General features: G+C 38.5%; 1 protein-coding gene across 5 annotated transcripts in view; it reads right to left on the bottom strand.

Moving 5' to 3' along the window:
- Znf438 (zinc finger protein 438) overlaps positions 1–23,722 on the bottom strand; it is a 148,863-nt gene that overhangs the window by 13,343 nt on the left and 111,798 nt on the right. For 4 of the 5 annotated variants that reach the window (XM_042686253.1, XM_042686254.1, XM_042686252.1 and 1 more), the window contains one exon: positions 18,657–18,724. In XM_042686253.1, the coding sequence (XP_042542187.1) occupies positions 18,657–18,693 (37 nt within the window). In that variant the 5' untranslated portion in view covers positions 18,694–18,724. Of the gene's footprint in view, positions 1–2,918; positions 2,998–18,656; positions 18,725–23,722 lie in introns of those variants that run through there. The other variant, XM_042686256.1, reaches the window with a different exon arrangement.

A 23,722-nucleotide genomic window follows, 5' to 3' on the forward strand; every position in this document is an offset into this window, starting at 1 on the left:
TCATAACACAAGGGACCTTAAGTTAATTTTGTCCAAAACACTATAAACACATTTAGCCCTTGCCTACCCTCTTGCTTCGCTGCCTTCCAGAGCTGCAGCCACAGGCTGAGGCAGGAAGAATTTATTGAGTACTGGCTGTGTAGCACAGGCTGTTAAAACGTGCTGGCAACAGGAACAGCGTCCTTTTGTTTGAAAAGAACTGATTCCTAGTTCTCAGATGTGCAGTGTAGGACCTGCGGGACTCCTATCTTGGGCCCAAATTTCAGGAAATTTGAAGCAATTCAAAGTAAGCAAGCCCATTTCCAATTGGAAATCATGTGTCTTGTTTTGTCCATTCTCCTTGGCACCTGGTCTGCTCTGCTGAACTCTGTGCTTAGCTGACTCTCTCCCCTGCCTTAATCCCATCCTAATCACGAAGCACTGTCCACTTCCCACAGGCCTTGGAGAGCTGGCTTGCCCAACAATGAGATCACTGCACCATTAGCCAGAAAGGGAATTTTCATGTTCTGAGCAGCTGAGTTTCTTTGTCAATACAATATGGTACTTATCTTAAGTGATAAGTACCATATTAGGTGTCAGGTATTGTTCAAAATACTTTCTGTGCATCATTTTATCCCAAATAAGCAGAGTAAGGCCTTACTGTTAAATCTATTTTACAGATATAGAGTTCTAGGCTGGGAGGCAAAGGTACTGGAACCTAGGTCATGCCCTCTGACTCCATAGGCCCTTTCCACCCCTCTCACAGCTCATGAGTACTGAGTCAGGGCCTCCTTCACAGCCCCAAGGAGGGATTAGGGTCTGATACTTGTGGTTTCAGTGCCTGTCTCTGTCATGCACTTGTGACCTTAGCAAGTCATTCTCTGTGCCTGCATGCTGTCACCTACAAAATGGGCAACAGGATCTGGCTATAAAGGTCACATCAGAATTAGATGAGAAAAATATGCATGAAGGTGCCAGATACATGCTCAATGCACATTATGAAATCTGACATTTATTTTCAGTGGATTTAAAAAAAAAGGACACAGAACTTGAATGCTCATGGTATGGATGAGAATCTTTAAACCTATGTTTTCCTTCTGTCTTTCTCTCTTTCTTTCGTGTGTGTGTGTGTGTGTGTGTGTGTGTGTGAGAGAGAGAGAGAGAGAGAGAGAGAGAGAAAGAGAGAGAGAGAAATGCGAGAAAGGGAGAAGAAATGGCTGCTACTTGTTAATAATGATCGCAGTCTTTGGCAGAGGTCAGCCATGCCCACCATCTTATCCAACCTGTCAGGATCTCTCAACTGTAGGCCTGGGTGGCAATGACTAAGTGTTAATTAGATGAGCCCTGCAGTGAGAATAGGAGTTAACATTTCTGCATTTTAAAGCTGTGTTTTGTGGGGACTCTTAACTTTTATTTACATACAACAGAGGTGCCAATCTTTGCAGAGACAGAGAGGAGAGAGAGATAGAGAAGAGAGAGAGAGAGACAGAAAGAGAGAGATAGACAGATAGAGAGAGAGAGAAAGGGGGGAAGGAAGCCAAGTATCAGGGACCCTGTGAGAGAAGGTATGTAGGGTGGGGTTGGGACACTGGTTTTATCTCTGGAGGACTGAGGGCACAAGAACTTATGATTTCTCAATTCAGGAATTCAGGAGTGGGAACACTTGGGCTGCTACAGAGGGTAGAGGCAGGGCAACTTAAGGGTTTATTGTTGTTTTTTTTTTGATTTTTTTTGTTTTTGTTTTTAGTGCTCCTACTAAGGCTTGAACTGGAGCTTGGGTGCTGTCCTTGAGTTTTATTTTTTGATCAAGGCTAGAGGCTCTATCAGTTGAACTACAGCTTCTCTTCCAGCTTTGATAATTAGTTCCTGCTATGCTTACAGGCATGAGCCACTAGAGCCCGGTACAACCTGAGTTTTGAAAGTACTTCCTTGTACATTTAGCATTTCACTGAACAAAGCATTAAGCTTACAGAGGTGAAGTTAGCTTAAGTACAGAAAAAAAAAAGTTGGGCAACAGAAAGAGAACTATAGTCCATAAAAGTGAATAAATGAGATATGTAAATGTATTATGAAACAAGAAGAAACAAGCAGCTTTTGTTGAAGAATTTAAAAGGCAATTACCTTAAATATTAGTGGCAATAAAAGAAAAAACCATAATGTGGCTTGTTAAATTAAGTAACTAATTATTCTTTGGGGGCATATAATTAGAGTCCCAATGAAAAGTAAATTTAAAAAGCTTTATATTTAATTATATATTTTGATAATTCTGTTTTAATGAATTTTTCCATTGTCTTAATTATTATTATTATTATTTTTTTGGGTCCGGTCGTGGGGTCTGAACTCTGGGCCTGGGTGCTGTCCCTCAGTTCTTCAGCTCAAGGCTAGCGCTCTACCACTTGAGCCACAGCGCCATTTTCGGCTTTTTTCTTTTTGCTTATGTGGTGCTGAGGAATCGAACCCAGGGCCTCTGGCATGCAAGGGAAGCGCACTACCACTGAGCCATCTTCCCAGCCCCAATCGTCTTAATTATTAAAGCTCTTTTTAGTAGTTTTATTTCTAGGAGAATTTGTTTTTGATTTCTAGTGCTTCAAATGGAAAACTGTTGAAAACCATACAAAACACTTTTTTGACTTGTTTATCTTTTTGGCAAAGATAGTAGCATGCACAAAGTTTTGTTCATCATTATACAACAGTCAAGTCAGTATCTTTCCCCAAATGTAAGAATGACACATAGCATAAAAACAAAGTGCTAGTGACTCTCCCAAGACACTAAGCAAGACAGACTTCTGAAATGTTTTTACTCCATCCTCTTACTATTCTTTTTGTTGTTATATTACTAGGATTGTTAATATGCATTTGAACTCCCACTGAAATTTAGAGCTTAATCATAACTTTAACATGACAAAGGCATCTGACATTTTAATCCAGATGACAAATACCTGTGCATGTTGCCTTCCCAGCAGATTCCGACATTTGCTGAGTCAGTTGTTTCTCCCCAGGACTACTGGAAACATCTGCAAAAGAGCTTTAGTGAACTGCAAAAGAGCTTCCAAGAAACATCCACCTGTCTCATGAAACCAGAAACGTCCTACCAGCCAATGAAAATAGCGCCCTTCATTTTTAATCTTATATTTCAACTGCATGCAGTTGCCTAGCTCAGTATCTGGGATGACTCACAAGATTGACAGCTGGTAAAGAACATCTTTTCCTTAGTGAGATAGACAGATAAGGTTTCAGCACTGCAATACACATTCAGTTAGAACAATTCAACGAGACACGCAGAAGATGGAAGTTCCTTACTGTTGGACACTACATTATTATTAATGAACTAAAAGCATTAAAAACCCCACAAAACGTCAACACAGTCCACGTGGTATTACTAAAAGCAATGGACAAGACCCCAAAGATTATTTTTATGTCATCATTTCAAAAGGGCTACACACACACACACACACACACACACACACATTTCAGTGGTAGAGTCTGGCATGTGCCAGAATCAATCCCTAGTATCGAAAAAATGTCATTCCATTGGTACAGATGCTTGATCTTCACTTCTGAGTTGCCCTCACTCAGTAATTTTTCACTTTTACATGCAAGCCTTTCTATACTTGGGCTTTTTTTGGGGGGGGGAGGGGTCCGGTCGTGGGGCCTGAACTCTGGGTCTGGGTGCTGTCCCTCAGCTCTTCAGCTCAAGGCTAGCGCTCTACCACTTGAGCCACAGCGCCACTTACGGCTTTTTTCTTTTTGCTTATGTGGTGCTGAGGAATCGAACCCAGGGCCTCAGGCATGAAAGGCAAGCGCTCTACCACTGAGCCACCTTCCCAGCCCCTATATCTCAGCTTTTAAGGCAACATTTCATTCAATCATAAGTCAAAACACTCAAAACACACAAAGTTGGACAGGCATGAGCCTGTAGCAGTCAAGTATGACCATGTGGCTACAAGTCAAATATTACCAGATATTTTTCTCATTGATTACCATTCCCTAACACTATGGATGGTGACTTCTGACACACCTTTCTTTAACATGAACAAACTACTGAAACCCTAATACTTTTTAGCAAAATAAAGAAGCAAGTGAAAGTAACAGGCACCGACTAGTACCTCACTTCCTTTGGAGTAGCTGATCAGGCTCTCAGATGCAGATTCTGAGGTACAGTGAATATAAATCAGCTTGTGACCTGAGCTCTCATCAAGGTAATCTTATTAAGGTTTAAAAGCTTTATTGACCAATTTGAATTTTTTTCCTTTGAATTCTGCTAGCTTCTCCTTCATCAATATTCTTCATTCTCCTTTGATGACAACTACAAAACCAAGTTGAAAGGAGTATGTCTCATCTGACTGTGGAAATATGTAAGAGTTCACTCTCCATTTACCCAGGAGGGTTGAAATGAGTGCTCAGAGTGCCAGTTCTCTCCCAGCCCTGTGGCTATGTGACTATGCCTGTCTGTGTGTACGCTTAGGTAGATGTACTGGCTGCAGAACTAGTTTCATGGCTGCTCAGGCTAAGTTCAACCCACTGCTGTCTTCTTCCTACAGAGTTTTTCTCCAATTGGCCCCCACCTGTGTTCTCCACTCTCGCTGCCTGCTGACTAGTGCTGAAGAAATCCACTCACCGTAACCCTTGACAATGTTGCCAAGAGTAAATTTTTAAAAAATTAAAAAAAAATTTTGTCTTGAAAATTCTTCTCCAATCCCATGGCACCATCCATTCACTTTCATCCCCAGATGTCTTTCAGTGAGGGCTCACCCAGGCTCCTTCCATTGTTCTAAAGCACACTCAACCGTCTCCACACCCACCACCATTGCCTCCTTTGCCAGCAGCTTTCATCATTGCCTGGGGCAGGGGAGGTCATTATATGGGACTCACTGTCCCTTCTTTCTACTTCTAAACTTCCCTCCTAGTTTTTTATTGTTGTTATAAAGGTGATGTACAGAGGGGTTCCAGTTACATAAGTCAGATAATGAGTACTTTTCTTTTCCCTGCTTTTTTTTTTTTGTTTCATTATACCATGTACATAATGCTCTCTTGTGATGGAGAAAGGAAGATGAGGTACTAGCTATCACTCTAAATATATGATCAACTGCTTCAAGTTTTGAAACAATAAAAGCATATACATATCTTGGAATAAAGAGATGGAGGATTCCTTTTTTGTTTGTGCTGGCACTGGGGCTTGAATTCAGGGAATCATGCCTTTACTTAGCTTTACTGCCAAGGGGCAGATGTTCTACCACATAAGTCACATCTCCACCTCTGGCTTCACAGACTCTGCCTGGGCTGGCCTGGAACTAGGATCCTCAGACCTTAGCCTCCTGAGAGGATTGGGTTCTTAACCCTTTTGCACCCCACTCTCTTCTCCAGTCTCTTTGCACTGCTCCCAGCTTTCAGGGGACCCCTTCCTGGCAATCCTGTCTAAGACTAGCTACTCAACCCTATGTCATCACTTACTGTTTTCTTCTGTCCTTTGAGGCACTGACCTGTACAATGGTATTCTTTTTTTTTTTTTTTTTGCCTGTCATGGGGCCTGAACTCTGGGTCTGGGCGCTGTCCCTCAGCTCTTCAGCTCAAGGCTAGCGCTCTACCACTGGAGCCACAGCGCCACTTGCGGCTTTTTCTGTTTATGTGGTGCTGAGGAATCGAACCCAGGGCCTCATGCTTGCAAGGCATGCACTCTACCACTGAGCTACCTTCCCAGCCCCTGTACAATGGTATTCTATTATCTGTTTCTTCCTATGAGGCAGAGTCTAGCTTTATTCACTACCAGGACCTCAATGGTATTCTACTATCTGTCTCTTCCCATGAGGCAGAGTCTAGCTTTATTCACTACCAGGACCTCAGTCCCTAGACCAGTGTCTGCCACTCACAGTATATCATATTTGTTTAGTAAATGCAAACACAATATATAAATATATAATAATAATCTTGGGCCCGATTTTTGATACTTCTGTACCAATCGATGGATGTGGAAATTGCATGTTTGTTGTAGGGTCATGAAACTGCAAAGAGCTGGATCTGAACCCTGATCTTTGCAGTAAAAAGGCTGTTTGTTCTTCTATTTCAAACGAAGTGTTTTGCAATTTATCCCCTTGTAGGGTCAGTGTCTTCCAGTGGCTGGTGAATACCCCATAATCCACCCCAGTGTTGAGAAAACAAAGACCTTTTTACCAATTAAGAGTGTCTTTTTAGGGGATGATGAATGGCCTGTTTTACTAGAAATCTACACTATACTGGCTGGATGGGTGGCAAGTTGAATTTACAAAGTAGTTGTAGCACCCTAACCCATTAGGCTCATACAGAATATAATTTTTTTGGGGGGGGTCCAGTCGTGGGGCCTGAACTCTGGGCCTGGGCGCTGTCCCTCAGCTCTTCAGCTCAAGGCTAGCGCTCTACCACTTGAGCCACAGCACTACTTCCGGCATTTTTTTTAATTTTTGCTTATGTGGTGCTGAGGAATTGAACCCAGGGCCTCATGCATACAAGGCAAGCGCTCTACCATTGAGCCATCTTTCCAGCCCCAGAATATAAATTTTTAAAGTAAAAAATTTACAATAAATTCTATGACACTTGTAAATCTTTTTCTTGGTAGTACTAGAGTTTGAACTTAGGACTTTGCTTGCTAGGCCTACAAAGTTTCTTTAATACTTAAGCCATGCCTCTAGCATCAGGATACTGTTAAGCTCTGACAAAGTAGGGTTTTTGTTGTTTTTGTTTGTTTTGAGCAGTTGTGTGGCTTGAACTCAGGGCCTGGGCACTGTCCCTGGGCTCTGTGACTGAAGGCTAGTGCTCCATTACTGAGCTATAGGGCCACTTCTGGTTTTCTGATGGTTAACTGGAGATGAATCTCACAGCCTTTCCTATCCAGGCTGGCTTTGAACAGTGATCCTCAGATCTGTCTCTTGAGTAGCTAGGATTACAGGCATGAGCCACCAGTGCCCTAAGCAGGTTTTTGTTTCTGTTTTTTTTTTTTTATGAGCAAACATTAAAGGAAAAATATTTATGATTTAAAAAGTAATAGAAAGAGACTAGGAAAGTAGCTTAGTGGTAGAGTACTTGCCTAACATGCATGTAGCCCTGAGTTTGATTCCTCAGTTCCACATAAACAGAAAAAGCCAGAAGTGGTGCTGTGATTCAAGTGGTAGAGTTCTAGTTTTGAGCAAAAGAAGCTCAGGGACAGTGCCCAGACCCTGAGTTCAAGCTCCAGGACTAGCAAAAACATGAAACAAAACAAAAAGTAATAGAAAGGGAGGGGCAATTTTGTAATTTCAAGGTTCCTACTTTAAAAACTGAGGTCACTGAAGAACATTATGACTGGAAGAAACAGTGTAAGAATACTCAAAAAATTTTGGGTGCTGGGAGCCGGTGGCTCACACTTATTACCCTAGCTACTCAGGAGGCTAAGATCTAAGGATTGTGGTTCAAAGCCAGCCCGAGCAGGAAAGTCCAAGAGACTCTTACTCCAATTAACCACCAGAAAAAAAACCGAAAGTGGCAATGTGGCTCAAGTGATAGAGTGCTCTCCTTGAGCTGAAGAGCTCAGGGCCAGCACCTAGGCCCAGAGTTCAAGCTCCACAAGCGATAAAAAAAGAAAAAGAAAAAAGAATTTTGGGGTTCCACTCACATATGGCAAGTCTTAACTCTTTCTGTGAACTTGATAAAACACCAAGACTCTGATGTATGGTCTGATCTTGGGAATTTGGTATGAGTGGATGAGTGTGTGTGTGTGTGTGTGTGTGTGTGTGTGTATGTGTGTGTGTGTGTGTGTGTGTGTGTGTGTGTGTGTGTGTGTGTATGTGTAGGGTGGTGGTTCTCTGAGACAAAAAAGACAAATTGCATATAAGATGGTAAGCAGAGGTCAGGAACAAACCTGGATACATCAGTAATCCTTAATCTTTATTGGCTTTGACTTCTGACTCTAACAGCAGAAGATTAGAGTAGATCAGGGTTTTCTGAAGTAATGGAAATTGGGGAGCACACTATTTTTATACCCACACTGAACTGCCAATGACTTTGCCACTGTGTTAACATCTGAGCTATTGCATGCCAGGGTAAAAGAGATACTGAGTAAGATTGTTCACCACGCCAGCATGAATTGAGGTAATAACTACCACAGCTTCAGAATCCAAGCAGTCAAATTTGTCACTGTCACATGCTCACAGCAGAACTACAACAAAGCAGCACAAACTTTTTGTCACGTTAAATTTTGATCCTTGTCTTTTCACTATTCTGGGACAAAACATTTCACACAGCACACTTCAGCTATTCGTTTGAGCGCCTTGAGGAAAAGCATGCTCTTTAGTTGTAAAGCTGTGCTAGCTGTTTTCTTTCTCTCTGAAATAGTAGTTTGATTTTTAAAGAAGATCCGAAAGACACATGTTGAAATAGAACATGTTGAAGAACCTAGTCATATTTAGGTATCTGGCAGACACTTTCACAAGTGAATGAGTGGAGGTTTTATTACAAGAAAACAAATTCAGGCCATATTTGTTGTCAATGGTAAAAATAAACTTGCAAGAGGCAACTGAGAGAACGGAAAATTTGAACTTACTACCAGAAACTTGAAGCTTCTGAATATAGATGCCCTTTGACCTATAATGAGGTCGATGTCTTGAGAAACCCATTTTAAATTGAAAATATCATAGTAGAAAATGCATTTGGTCCACCTAACCTACCAAATATTGTAACGTGGCGGCAGCACACAAGTGGTCATTGTGGTTTCATGGCTGACTGGCCCCTGAGAACAATGAAGAGTTTCATGACAACAGCTTGGGAAACAAAAATCAAAATCCAAAATCAAAGTACATTTCCACTGAATGTGTACCTGCTTTCACATCATACAAAACCCAAAACTACAATAGGAACAATCTGAAATTAGGTTGCTCTTAATGAATTTTCAAGTAACAGTATACAATATTTAAAAAATATTGTATAATAAAAAATAAAGAAGATTTGCATAAGTCAGTGAACTGATGCTTTTTATGTGACCAGTGCACATATAATGATTAATTAAGTGTAAAACAGAGTACCTGTAACAGAATATAAAACATATAGTGACATGGTTTCAAATTTTACAATACAACTAAATTTAAGAAGTTACTCTATGGCAAATTTTGCTGTACCAATCAGCAAAAGACCTAAATTATCTGAAAGCTCTATAAAATAATTCCTCCTTTTCTGGAGATAACAAAGCTGGATTTTCTTGAAATAATTCAGCATAAATAACACCATAACAGATTGAAAGAAAGATCAGATGTGAAACTCAAAACTTTCTTCAATGGAAACTTTAAAATATTCACAAAAAAGTAAGTTAATGTTTGCCTTTTCATTAATCTTTTGGAAAATACAGACAATTTCATTAAACTAGGTTATTTATGTTACAATATAGTGAGATTATTATTTTAAAATGAACCCATAAATATATATTTTCCTGATTCTAATACTTAAGATGAGAAATAAATATGAATGGTCTTCAGATAAATAAAAATGGTCTTTAGAGTCCACATCATTTTTAAGAGAGTGACAGGGTCCTGAAGTTAAGAAATTTAGAACTGCTAATTTAGATGAGACTTATATCTCAGGTTTTCTGAGGTCCTATGATCCTGTTCCTGTGTGTGCATGCATACAGAAAATCAACTCTGGAAATATTTTGCTTTTAGTTAGGTTTTACTTTGTTTTTCTGGTCCTGGGGCTTGAACTCGGGGTCTGAGTGCTGTCCCTGAGCTTGCACTCTACCACCTGAGTCACAACTCCCCTTGTGGTGGCTTCTTCTTCTTCTTTTTTTTTTTTTTTTTGAGATAAGAGTCTCAAGGACTTTGAACTATGCCTTATATATCAGCCTCCAAAATAGCTAGGGTTACAGTCATGAGCCACCAATGCCCAGCTCTGTTCAATTTTTATTACCATAATCTTTGTTTCTTTGAGACTATGGAATATAGACCAATATAGATCATATAGATCAACAGATAATAAAGTTAAAAGATAATTTATCCTAATAAAAGTTTAATTATTAAAATATTACCAGCAGCTGGGTGCCAGTGAGCTATGTTTAATCCTAGCTACTCAGGAGGCTGAGTTCTAAGGATTGAGATTTGAATCCAGCCCAGGAAGGAAAGTCTATGAGGCTCTTATTTCTAATTAACTAACAAAAAGTCAAAAGTAGAGCTGAGGTTCAAGTGGTAGAGCACTAGTCTTGAGGACAAAAGGTCAGGGACAGTGCCCCAGCCTTGAGTTCCAGAACTGGTAAAACAAACACACAAACAAACAAAAAATATATATTCAGCTAGCAATGTTGGAACACAGATTAAATAATAAAATGCTTGACAAAAATCTTGTGGAATAATTCAGAGACATGTCACTTAATTTGCATTGAATTCATAGAATATATCATAAATTATGTTCACATTGTTTACATTTATATTTTTCCCATGAAATAATATCATTAGATGTAATATGTAATCTTTTGTAAAAAAAGCAAATACTATTTTTAAATTTTTTAAAAACTGCAATTGGCTTATATTTAATCAAAACCATAGTAATCATAAATTTTTCTTTCTAATATTGTTTACTTGAATTTCTGTAAATATTTTTAGAGTTCTGATGCTAACTAATTGAAGACAAGAACATATATTATCTCTACCTAGAGTGCTAGCAGATTTATAAATTGCTACTATTACTATTACACTTTTAAGACAAAAATGCCCACCCTCTGTTCTTGGTTTGCATAATAACCGAACTCCTGTCAAATGACCCCTTGCTCAGCTCATCACACCAGCCATCTGCATGAATAAAGATGTAAGCATCTGCTGTATGGCAAATGGTCTCAGGGGCAGATGTTGCCGTCTTCATGTTCATGTCACTGGGGCTGGACACATTATTTGAACAGATGTACACAATCTAAAAGTGTTGTGTCCCACAGTGAAATGTCTCCAACTGCTTCCTATCACAGTACATAAGTGCTATTTGCACCTGCATTTATGTTAATGATAAAAAGGCAGCAGGAGTTCTGATAAAGTGAGATGTGATGCTATGAAATATATTTACATGGTTAATTGGAATTTCTGAGAGCTTGTACTGCCAAACAGCCACACTGACACCAATACCTGTCCAAGTAAATGGTCTCATTACCAGCCTGCGTTTTTAAGCTGGGAAAATATGGTAATTTCAAGTAACAAAGTAATCTGAACTTAATAATAAGAATATTATTCTAATAAAGTAGCTTCTATACCTGGTGTACTTGGTAAGTTTTTGATCACCAAGGTCATTTTCCATTTGGTTCTATAAGGATAGGTCACTAGATATGTGTGTGGTTTCCATTTATTCCTCTGTCAACAGCAGAACACTAATAATGCACAGCTATATTTTCCACAAGTTATTGCATTGGAAAGTTCCAATTTCTAGCATTAAAGAGTTAACCAAAACCAGCTTGAAAAATGTCAATTTGTACATGGTCTGCAGCATGAAATGGTACAAAAAGGTCCAAGAACAGCATTTACACCACTTGTTAAGATCAGAATATTTCCATATGAATTTTATATATTTAGAAACATAATATTTTGGTAATACATAAAGAATGGTTCTCCCCCCCCTCCCCCCAGTAATGAGGTCAGAAATCAATGTTAACCACTAAATGCGAAGCATCAAATTACAGTGAGTCTCCTTGCTACTGTGCATTTAAATGTGAGGACCAGAGAGCTGACTTACAATAGTAGTTTTCTTTAATAAGCTAGGAAGTTGTGGCTACTTTCAAATACTTTATTTGTGACTTTATTAACAAAATATTCTGTGCACAGAATTATTAGTCAAATGCTATCCAGAAGAACTTTTATTCCTCAAATTTGTTCTGAGATTCCTATTGTGTTTTGAAAGACTATTTACGAGGTCTATTTGTCTTTATTATTTAAAGATTCAAAATTTCCTACTTGATTAAATTTATTTTTGACCCCAAATCTAATGTTCATGGCGTTTTCACAGTCACTCATGGGCATGTGCAAAGTAGGGAACATTCTGCGTCACCTGATGTGCACTGTTTCCAGCTGGGGTCAAATGAGGTGATGCTCTGCTTTCTTGTTTTAGCTTCCATGCTGTAACTAAGGGTCCTTTTCATGGTTTATTTGTTTTGTTGGTCTATTTGTTTTCATGGCCTTTTGTTTTGCTTTTGCCTTTCGCATTTTTGTGGGTTTTTTTCTTGGTTATTTCACTGGAGTGGCCATCAAACACAATGCTGATGAGGTCTCATGTTCCTAAGCACAAGAAGGCTGGAATATACCTTATGAACAAAATAGGTAAGTTAGATAAGCTTTACACAGGCAGGAGTTATTGTGCTGTGCCTGTGAATTCAATGATAATGAGTTAAGGATATACCTGAAACACACAGCAAGCAAGAGTGCATAATGATTGGTGTTAAAAATGTTGAGATCAAAGGTCCACAGGAACTTAATCTTGTATATCATCCAGAAACAAGGAGTATTTGGTTCCGTAGTGGTTCAGTATAAGTTAATTCAGTGATGCCTATGACTTTATAAAATGTAAATACTACGAATAACAAAAACAGACTGTGCTAATCTCACTTAAATGTTACAAGAGCAATCATTATTATCCTCATTGGATAGATGTAGGGACTGATTTAGCAAAGATCACAAACACTAAGAAGAACAAAATGAGCATAGCTCAGCTGTTCAGCTTAATTTTCTTTCACAAGACTGAGGGGAGAGAGGAGGAATGGAAGAGGAGGAAAAGAAAATCTAGGAACGGAGACTTAAGAAAATAGCTTTCATACCATGTTTAAAAAACTAACATTGCGGTTTGATAACAAGATAATAAGATACTTTTAGGTTAAATCCTCATACAAGTAAACTCATGCTTGGCTAGGCAGTCCCATGTGATTAATTAAGACAGCTGGAAGAGAGCAGAGCTTACTTTGGTTTTACTTTTCCCCTCTTTGCTTCTTGCTCATTACTCCATCAAAGACAATAAATATTTATTAACATTTGCTTTCATTGACCTTAGAACTTTAGTTTAGTGTTTAGATAAGAAAAAGCAAAAGAAGACATAAATATTTTCACAGCATCTTATATGACTTATAAAAAATTGTTTGAGAGTTTAAAGCATCTACATCATGTACCTAAGAAACCATTGATGTGTTTTACATCTTGCTAAAGATAGAAAATTTATCAGTAAATTTATAAAACTGTCCCAAATAACAGTTTTCCCTTGGCTTTACAAAAGATGTAAATATCAACTAGCTACTTTACATGTTTCCTAAGTTCTAAAATGCTATATTCACTAATGCCAAATTGTTTATATAAGACATGAACGTATTTTGGGGGTTGTGATACAACTGTTCATTTTGCAAGTGTTTTATTGAATCAGAAATTCCAGGTTTTTTAATAAAGACACAAATTTACATGATAGACTCTAATGGATATGGCTTAGCAGTCAGATAAGGTACAAATTTTGAAAGTTAGTGTCAGTTGTGCAGCACGTACTCAGACAAATGCAGTGGTCCTGAAGGTGTAAGTAGAACCTCTATGTTTGTGCCTCATACCATATGCTTGCTTCTCAAGGCTCACTTCTTAAGTTCATTTGTATAGGATGAATAGAGCAAGCACTCACAGCATTAAAATAGTTATTTCAGCAATATCATGTGAAGGAAAATGCTAGAAAACATACAGGAAGACTGTTCTACCCACAGCAAACTTGCCTGGGAAGTGTAAAATGAATTGTGGAACAGAAAAATGACTAAGAATTCTAAGTGACTCCAATAAACTCAGCTGGACTCAATACAATCTCCTGACTAAGGAACAGCAGAAGCATTTGCTTTAACCAACTATGTAAGGACTTACAATTCATCCTGCCAGATCCAATGAACAAATCTCAATCCTCAGTGGATATAACCACAGCGAACTTCTTTGCAGCAAATAAAAACACATTGTCCCTGTCAGAAAGCCATTTGGTGACGCTGTCAACAGTGCAAAGGTTTTTCTTGTTTTCTTTTAAAATCTGTCCTGGAAATAAATCCCCCCCGAATTTCCCATCACTAGTAGTTTTATGCTACAACAAACCTAAGAAAAAGAGCTACAGTTGGCCTATGTTGTTTCCATGCCTTTTCTGAAAATGCAGTTTACTATAAATACTCTTTTCCAACATAAAAAAAATTCACACACATTTCTATTACTATATCAGTTGAAAATAGCAAAGAAAAGAAGAAAATGATATACCTTATCCCCAAATCCTGAATTCAGAAGACAGAAAATAAAATAAAACATGTCTCATGAACTCCCAAAGATTAAGAAAATTAATTTACTATTTTGACACAGAGTTGAGTATGTAGCCTAGGTAGTCTTTAAGCTTATGGTCCTATTTATGGTCCTCCTATTACTACTGCCTGGTGTGCACATTATGCCCTTCCTTCCTTCCTTCCTTCCTTCCTTCCTTCCTTCCTTCCTTCCTTCCTTCCTTCCTTCCTTCCTTCCTTCCTCCCTCCCTCCCTCCCTCTCTCCCTCCCTCCCTCCTCCCTAGGGTCTTCCTCTACAGCTCAGGGTGACTTCAAAAGTCTGATTCTCCTGCCCTATCCTCCTGAGTACTGGGATTACAGATATGTGCTACTGTTTGTCAAAAGGAAAATGATAATACTAAGTTATAGTAGAAAGCTAAAAGTAAAAAATTTCAGTACAGTGGCACAATAATGTTAAATCTCTTTAAGTAAAATTAGGAAACATTTTCTCTCTATGTATGTAGTTACTTCTTCCGAGGTTGAAACCCACATCTCTAGCCTCTACATTCTATCTGGTTGACAATGACATACATATTTATATATTAAGCAAATATCATATCTTATGTTATGTTTTCTGACCAGCATCAAAGCCACTGGCTTATGGAACTGTCCTTTCATCTAGCTTTCCAAAATAAGTTGTACTTGTAAGACAGAATGTATCAGGCTTTAATCTAATTAATTACATACATGCCTATTGTGCCAAGAGGATTCTGTGTTGCCTGAAAGCCCAGGCTCTGTCTGATTCATTTTTGCATCTACCACTTCATCTGACATAATCCTGGCAAGAATAACCTTGATTTTCAGTAAAGATGGTAGGCTAGTGAAGTGGATTTCATTATGAAATTAGTATGCAATAATAAGTCAGAAATTGTAAAAGCCCCACATTTATAAACAACCATGGATGGTTGTGAAAGAAATTACTTGGCATTTAATTGAAAAATGACATGCCCAGCAAATCTCATGTCACATAACTTATTATATTTGGTGACAGAAAAATAAACAGAATCATAAAAATCAGACACTTTTTTTTGCTAAGAATACTATTTTCCCAGACATAAGAACACTTAGATAGGGGCTGGGAAGGTGGCTCAGTGGTAGAGTGCTTGCCTTGCATGCCTGAGGCCCTGGGTTCAATTACTCAGCACCACATAAGCAAAAAGAAAAAAGCCGGAAGTGGCGCTGTGGCTCAAGTGGTAGAGCGCTAGCCTTGAGCTGAAGAGCTGAGGGACAGCGCCCAGGCCAGAGTTCAGGCCCCATGACCGGACCCAAAAAAAAAAAAAAAGAACATTTAGATGAATGAATAAAATGAGAACAAGGGCATTGTATAGGTCTCATGTACACTTGTATTACTCCTTTTCTTTCCTTTCTTTTCCTTTTTTTTTGTTGGTCATGGGACTCGGGTGCTGTCCTTGAGCTCTTTAGCTCAAGGCAAGTACTCTATCACATAAGCCACACGCCACTTCCTACCACTTTTCTTTACTAATTTCTGATTTTGATTTAAACAATTTTATTTATTTCTAATATACTTTTTATTATCTTTAAGTAGTTGTGCAGAGGAGAGTTGCTACCCCAAAGCAGTTTATGCATATAATGCTTTTTTTTTTTTTTTTTGGTCCATCCTGGGGCTTGAACCCCAGACCTTAGTGCTGTCCCTGAGCTCTCTTTTGCTCAAGGCTAGTGCTCTACCACTTTTTTTTTTTTGTCAGTCGTGGGGCTTGAACTCTGGGCTTGGACACCATCCCCGCACTCTTCAGCTCAAGGCCAGTGCTCTACCGCTTGAGCCACATCGCCACTTCTGGTTTTCTAGTGGTTTACTGGAGATAAGAGTCTCACGGAATTTCCTGCCTGGGCTGGCTTTGAACCACGATCCTCAGATCTCAGCCTCCTGAGTAGCTAGGATTACAGGCATGAGCCACTGGCGCCTGACTTGCTCTACCACTTTAAACCACAGTTCCACTTCTGGTTTTTGAATGGTTGATTGGAGGTAAGACTCTCATGAGGACTTTTCTGCCCAGGCTGGCTTCAAACCTCAATCGTTGGACCTCAGCCTCCTGTGTAGCTAGGATTATAGGTGTGAGCCGCTTGCAACAATGCATTTTTAAAGCAAAATCATTTTTATATTTTTGGTGGTGCTGGGGTTTTGATTCATGGCCTTATGCTTGCTAGCAAGTGCTCTACCATTGGAGCCATACCTCTAGTACTAGCAAAGTGATTTTAAATTAAATCTTGGCTCACAATTTATTGATTAATGGTCTTGGCTAAAGAATCCAATCTCCCTGAACCTTTAATAAAGGTTACATTCAGCTATCTGTAAGGTCTAGATAAAAATAAAACATGAAATTATAGGTAGAGTGGCTATCACACGAACACATTTGACTCAGTTCTTATGTCTTCCTATCAAATTCCAGGTTTAGAGATTAAGTATCAAAGGTCTTAGAAAAGACTGGAGAGGAAGTTTCTAGGGTTATTAAATCTCTAGGAGGCTCCAGGGGTCTTATTTTCTAGCCATGTCAATGGAGGTACAAACTTATATAACAGTCTAGCAAGGTAGCATGGAAACAAAACAGAGCCCTGACAGGAAGCAAAGCAGGCAAGAGGTGTGAGGGTGACATGCTTTATTTCCCTTTATTAGCTGGACAGCAAGCAGGTCATTGCCTCAGGACTAGAGTGGAATGCCTAAGAACTTTGGCTTTTCCAACAGGGAAAATGAAGCCCAGAGGCAAAATAATTTTTCTGAGGTTCCACTTGTGGTAGGAAGGGGTCTGAGAAAGGAGTCCAGCTTTCCCATGACCCATTGGTCTTCCTTCTAGGCCAATCCTTCTTTGTTTAGATCAAAAGAAGGTATTAGTAAAATTAGGACATTAAGTTCCTAATCCTTTCATCAATTACCAACTTCCTCACTAATCTTTCAAGGGATACAGGGGAGAGAACATGCATAGAAAGCGTGTGTTCTTTACTTCTACCGAAGGTTCCCCTCCCCCCCTTCCATTCTTGTTTCCATTTTTGCCCCAGTGCGCAGCACTGAATTCTATGTGTTAAGGGTGCTCTCCCTTTTGCCCAATGCTACAATGACATTCACGCCACAGGGTCTGTTTCCAGTGGATTTCTTGCTACAGGTCTCCTCAGATCAGATCCTGCTTGGCCTTCAAAGGGCATGTGGTATTACAGCAGGAGGCAGCCTCACATGTATGTAATCATTTAGCCTCCCAAAAAGAGAAAGCCCAGAGATCAATAACTACTAAGAGTAATTAATGTTGGTGTGTGTGTGTATGTGTGTGTGTGTGAGAGAGAGAGAGAGAGAGAGAGAGAGAGTGTGTGTGTGTGTGTGTGTGTGTGTGTGTGTGTGTGTTGGTACTAAGGCTTTAATTCAAGGCATCATGCTCTTGCTCATCTTTCTTGATCACAGCTGCTACTATACTACTTGAACCATTCCTCCAGTCTGGCATTTTGCTAGTTAATAATAGACAGAGTCTTGAGGACTTGTTTGCCTAGACTGGCTTCAAGTTGTGATACTGATATATTGTCTCTTGATTAGCTAGGATTACAGGCATGATCCACCAGTACTCAGATCTAGATTCTTTATAACAATTTTTCTTCATTCACTAAAAGACACATCTTTTACTAAGGCAATGATGTCAAAACTTCATTCTGTACGGAAGAGAGAAGGTAGGGACAGGGGAAAGATTTGTATTTGTTTTATACGTTATAATGCCCTTTTTAGTGAGAACAATTTAGTTATTCTATATTAAGAAAGGACTCTGATAACTCTTTTCTAATAGAAAAAAAACAAGCTTATGTTAAAACAGTTATGATATTAGCTAAGCATGGGCATGCATGCCTGGTAATCTCATCTACTGGGAAGGCTGAGGTGGGAGGACCCTGCTGTCTCAAAACGTAACATTATGGGGAAATTGTTTTTCTTATCTGCTTCTTTTAAAATGTGCATGGGAAGAAACAGGCCAAAGAGTTGTATAAGCAATTTTCCTTTCTGGTGTGTGTATAAAAAATACGTACAAATGAATTTAGTATCTGTGAACGTATTCTACTCATGAAAACCCATGTGATTCTGCCTCAATAAAGCCATTTCCAAATCCACTGATGGCGATTAGCACAGCTAACTGCCAGGTAATAGGCGGGGCTCTGTGAGTTCTGCCTGGAATGAGGGAGCCCAGCTCTCCAAGAGCTCTTGGCCTAGAGGAGGAGACACATCTTATAATTCAGGAATCCACATGCTCTCAGTTAATTCCAAAGAAAACAAACTTTCATGTATGGTCGTAATTTCTGTCTTTAATTCTAGGAAATAAGTCATTTTGTGATTAGAGGGTCATGACACTAAATGTTAACAATAAAAACTATTTTATTATAACACAGACATTACTGTCCTCTTCAGCATGGCTTATCTTACCTTGATCTTTTGGTGGTACTGATAATGAATTCTGCATTATGATGTACTTGACTTGAATAGTAACGTTCCTAAAAATAACCAAGCAGAAGCAACAGTTAAAAAATAAGGCATTATGTTACATACATACTAAATGTTAAAAGCTCTTTTAAAAGCCTATTTATAACTCCACAAGTAATAAATAATAATTGATGTTCTTATTGCCTTTTTCTTTCTTTTCTTTTCTTTTTTTTTTTGCCGGTAGTGGGGTTTGAACACAGGGTGTTGTGTTCACTCAGCTTGCTTGCTAATGTCTTAGTGCTAGAACCCTACCACTAGCTTAGCTTTTTTACTAGTTATTATGCATATGAGTCTGGCAGACTCTTCTGCCAAGGCTGGCTTCAAACTACAGTCTCCTATGTCTCAGCCTCCTGAGTAGCTAGGACTACAAGCGTGAGCTACCAGTGCCTGTTTTCTCATCTTTCGACTGACAGTTTTTATTTTACATTATGTACTAGACTTGGAGAGGGACACAAGGACATCCCTCTAGTAGAATCACATCTAAGTAAACATTACCTGAAAATCAGCTGTCTAATATTTTTCACTTACTCTGTTTAAGAAGAAATAACTAAAATATTTAACATGTGGGTGAGGGTAATATAATTGCAACATTTTCATTTGATGAAAATGTTTCATTTGATAACTCAGTCATTGAAATGTGATTAGAAAGACTGTGTAGCAACATGAGAAACGTTGATGATTCAATTTAATGGAGATGCATACTAAATGATATACACTAATACTACAACTATAGGAAAAACAAAGGCAGTAAGAAACATATGGCAGAAAATATGTTACACTGTGCTTGATTACAGAATTGTAGGCTCTTTTCTCTCATTTTAGCCTTTTTATAAATTGCTCCACTAGGGATTGGTTCTAGGGCTCCCTTTGCATACCCGAACTCCAAGTTTCTCAAGTCCCCTATATAAAATAGTGCAATGTTTACATGCAACCAATATGTATCTTCCTGTATACTTTAAAAGATTTCTAGGTTGCTTATAGTACAGGTTAAAATATAATATTATATAAATAATTGCTAAACTGCATTGTTTGGGATATGATGACAAGAAAATAATCTGTACATGTTCAATGTAGGTACAATATTTTAAAAGCATATTTCTGATCCACAGTTGGTAAAATCTGAGGATATAAAACAACAGATTAGAAGGGATGACTGTATCTAAATATAAAAATATGGCAACAAAAGTCTTTGAAAAATACAGTATTTTTATAGGCTTTCAAATAAGAACTGTTTCTAAGCAAAACAGTAACAACAGAAGCCATTAAAGACTGATGAATTAAAACGTTGAGTGTTTTCAAAAAAAGAAAATTAGGCACCAGAAAAAGGTATGACTTTCACTTCTAGCCAAGACACTAAGAGACCAGATTGGTCCTTCTGCCTGAAAAAAAACAGTAGAGGTAAACCTGTACGAAACCATGTTTCAAATACTGGACATAAGTGTTTGAAAAACTAATGCTGGAGAGATTGGAAGCAATTGAGATGAGCCCCAGAGCTATATAATAGGGAAGAAACACCTTGGTGGAGATTCCCATTGTACTAGACCTAAGAAGGCTGCTCTTGACTGGTGGCTATTGCCTATATTCCAAGCCAGAGTCTGGGCAGGAGAATCTGTAAGACACTTATTTCCCATTAACAACCAAAAAGCCAGAAATGGACGTATAGCGCAAGTGATAGAGTGCTAGCCTTGAGCACAAAAGGTTATGGACAGCACCCAGGGCCTGAGTTCAAGCCCCAAGACAAGCACCAAAAACAAAACAAAACAAAACAAAACAGGCTGCTCTTGAAAGGGTCCTCATTGTGAACTCTCCAAACAAATATGGAAACTTCCTCAGGCCAAGGAGATGTCCAAAGTACTCTGCTTTCAAGAGGGAAACACTACCTGTTCCTATAGCCAGTTGGGACGGACTAGTAATTCCCAGAAACGCTCTTGACTGTGGGGGTGGAGGTGGGGAATAATTAACCCCAGGCTGAGAAATTTTCTGGTTTCACAGGGAAAATCTTCACTTGATCTTAGCCGAAAGGCCAAGAAGCAATTCACAGGGCAAATCTTAAATGAAGACATGAATGGATCAACTATTTCCAGAATAATGCTCAGGTATACCTGGAGAAACACAAAAATATCTACCACCCAATGAAGTAAAATTCATAATGCTTGGCATCTATTAAAAATTATCAAGCATTCAAAGAAGCTAGAAAACATGATCCATAATGTAGAAAATAGTCAAAATTGATTCAGGACAGACAGATGCAGCTAAGAATACTAAGTATAAGCCGGGCGCTGGTGGCTCACGCCTGTAATCCTAGCTACTCAGGAGGCTGAGATCTGAGGATCGCGGTTCAAAGCCAGCCCAGGCAGGAGAGACCGTGAGATTCCTATCTCCAATAAACCACCAGAAAACCGGAAGTGGCGCTGTGGCTCAAGTGGTAGAGTGCTAGCCTTGAGCTGAAGAGTTGAGGGACAGTGCCCAGGCCCAGAGTTCAAGCCCCACAACCGACAAAAAAAAAAAAAAAGAATACTAAGTATACAATTATACCTCATATGTCTTAAAAAGCTAAATAAAAGCCAAAATGATTTTTTTAAAAAAGACCCATATGAAAAATTTCAAAGATGAAAACTACATTGTATAAGATAAAACAGATGGGATTATTAGACTACTTAAAAACTTACAAGATATATGGACATTTGACTATTCACTTGCAGATACTATTATTTGAGATGCTATTATGCATTTTGGAAAGGATATACTAAATATAGATTTAAAAATTTTTTTTTTGGAATTGGGGTTTTAATTTAGGGCCTCACACTTGCTAGGCAGATACTTTTATGTGTTCTGGTTATTTTGGGGCTAGGGTCTCACTTCCAGGCATATGCCTGAACTTCAATCCATCTACCTATTTCAGACTTCCCAGTGTAGATGGGATGAGAGGAACATGCCACTACATCCAGCCTCTTCTGCTGAGATGAAGTCTCAGGACTATTCTAATATTCTCCATCTCAGAGTCCCACATAGCTTTATAGGTACACATCACTGCCCAGTTATGGATTGAGAAGGTTTCTTGAAAACATGTCTGTCCAGGATGGCCTTCAACCTTAATGTTCCTGTTTGTAATCTTCCAAGGAGCTTAGTTGTGAACCACTGACACCAGGCTATACATCAACCTTGTGCTCCTGTCTGATATAAAATAAATAAACAAAGAAAACATCCTACTATAAAAACTAGTTGACTCCAAATTTTATGAAAGGCATTAAGTTAGCAATTGATACAAAGAATGTTGAGGTTGACAAAAATCAAAGAAATGCAAATTACTAAAATGAAATTACCTTTACTGGCATATAAATTGTTAAAAAAAAACTAAGAGTCTGAGGAAAGGGGCATGCCCACTCACTCTGTACAGCAGAGTAGGTACAGCTGAGGAGGTATGTAGTCACGTGTGCCTTAATGTCTGCAATTATTTTGGCCCAGACCTTCCTTCCACTTCTAGGAATTTATCTTAAAAAAAAAAAACTGGGGTAATATGTAACATTACAAATCAACATGATTATCACTATCCTAGTTACCTTTAAAAGAACTTTCAGGATGTTATTTTAAAAAGTTGCAAAACTCTGAAGTAAATTAGTACATTTTTATAATGAAGTTATTTTAGAGATCTTAAAAAATTATTAATGCTTATGATGCACATGGTTTGTATGAAAAGTGCTGCAGTTTGAATATGAAATATTCCTCCAACAGGCTTGCATATAAAAGCCTAGGCTCCCAGCTGGTGGCACTATTTTAGGAGCTTCTAGAAACTAGGAGGAAGGACCTAGCTGGAGGAAGTAAGTAGGTCACTGGCAACAGGTCAGGTGGTTGGGGGTTATCTTGTCCCTGGCTCCTTCTTATCTCTTTCTCTGCTTCCTCTGCCATTAAGGGAATGGCTGTCCTCAGTTATATCCTCTGAAGGTGACTGTCCAGGTTATGATTTTCTCTCCAGGTGCTTGAAGCCAAGGGGTCATGGATTGAACCCTGTGAAATCCTGAGCTTTAAAAATCCAAATAAATCCTTCCTCCCTTAAATTGTTCCTATTAGGTATTTAGTTACAGCTGTATTTTCTCCTATTTAGCAGTTTGTTTCATGGCTCTGAATGACTGTTTCCTTGCTGTGCAAAGCATTTCAGTTTGATGTAATCTGATTTATTTTTGCTTTTGTTTCCTGTGTGTTCGGGTTCTTGTCCAAAACCCCTTGCCCATTCCAATTTCCTGAAATACTTCCTGTTTTCTTCTAGTAATTTCATTATTTTAGGTCTTATATTTAAGTCTTTACGTTCATTTTGAGTTGATTTTTGTGACTTGTAAGAGATAGGGGTCTAGTTTCATTCTTTTGCTGTAGATATTCAATTTTCCAATATCACATATTGAAAATTTTCCTTTTCCCGATGTGTGCTGTGATCACCTATGTTGAAAATCAGTTGGCTGTAGATGAACAGGGTTATTTCTTGGCATGCAATTTGTTTCCACTGGTCTCTTATACATGCCTGTATAATACTATAGTCTTAAAAAGTATATTTTGAAGTCATGTAGTACAATATTTCCAAGTATATGCTGGAAGATTATGTTCTTTATCTTCAAATTCTTTATTGGCTACTCAAGGTCAAGATAATTTTAACTATACTCCCTGTATTTTGGTATCTAAATTAGAAAGCTCAAAGTCATAGTGGCTTTTGTTACCATGAAAGGCAGCGCTGTATTTAATTTTATTATAATTATGGAAAATTAATATATTGTGTTATTGATGTACCTATCACTTAATAAAGAAACCAATGAATAATCACAATGTTGAAAATGACAGATTGCATAATGCATTGTAAATATAATAGAGGAAAAGATGTGGTAAATAGCTATATAAATTATAAGTATTTTTCAAACAACACACAAGGAAAGTCAGTGTGCACTTTTACTCCAGGGAGTAAGCACTGTGTCCTGGGAAGTATATAAGAATCTGTGAAAATTATGATCTGACCTTTCTTAAAT

The sequence above is a fragment of the Dipodomys spectabilis genome, unplaced genomic scaffold, assembly GCF_019054845.1.
Source record: "Dipodomys spectabilis isolate Male_0828 unplaced genomic scaffold, ASM1905484v1 ptg000096l, whole genome shotgun sequence".
In the NCBI taxonomy this organism is placed as follows: Eukaryota; Metazoa; Chordata; class Mammalia; order Rodentia; family Heteromyidae; genus Dipodomys; species Dipodomys spectabilis.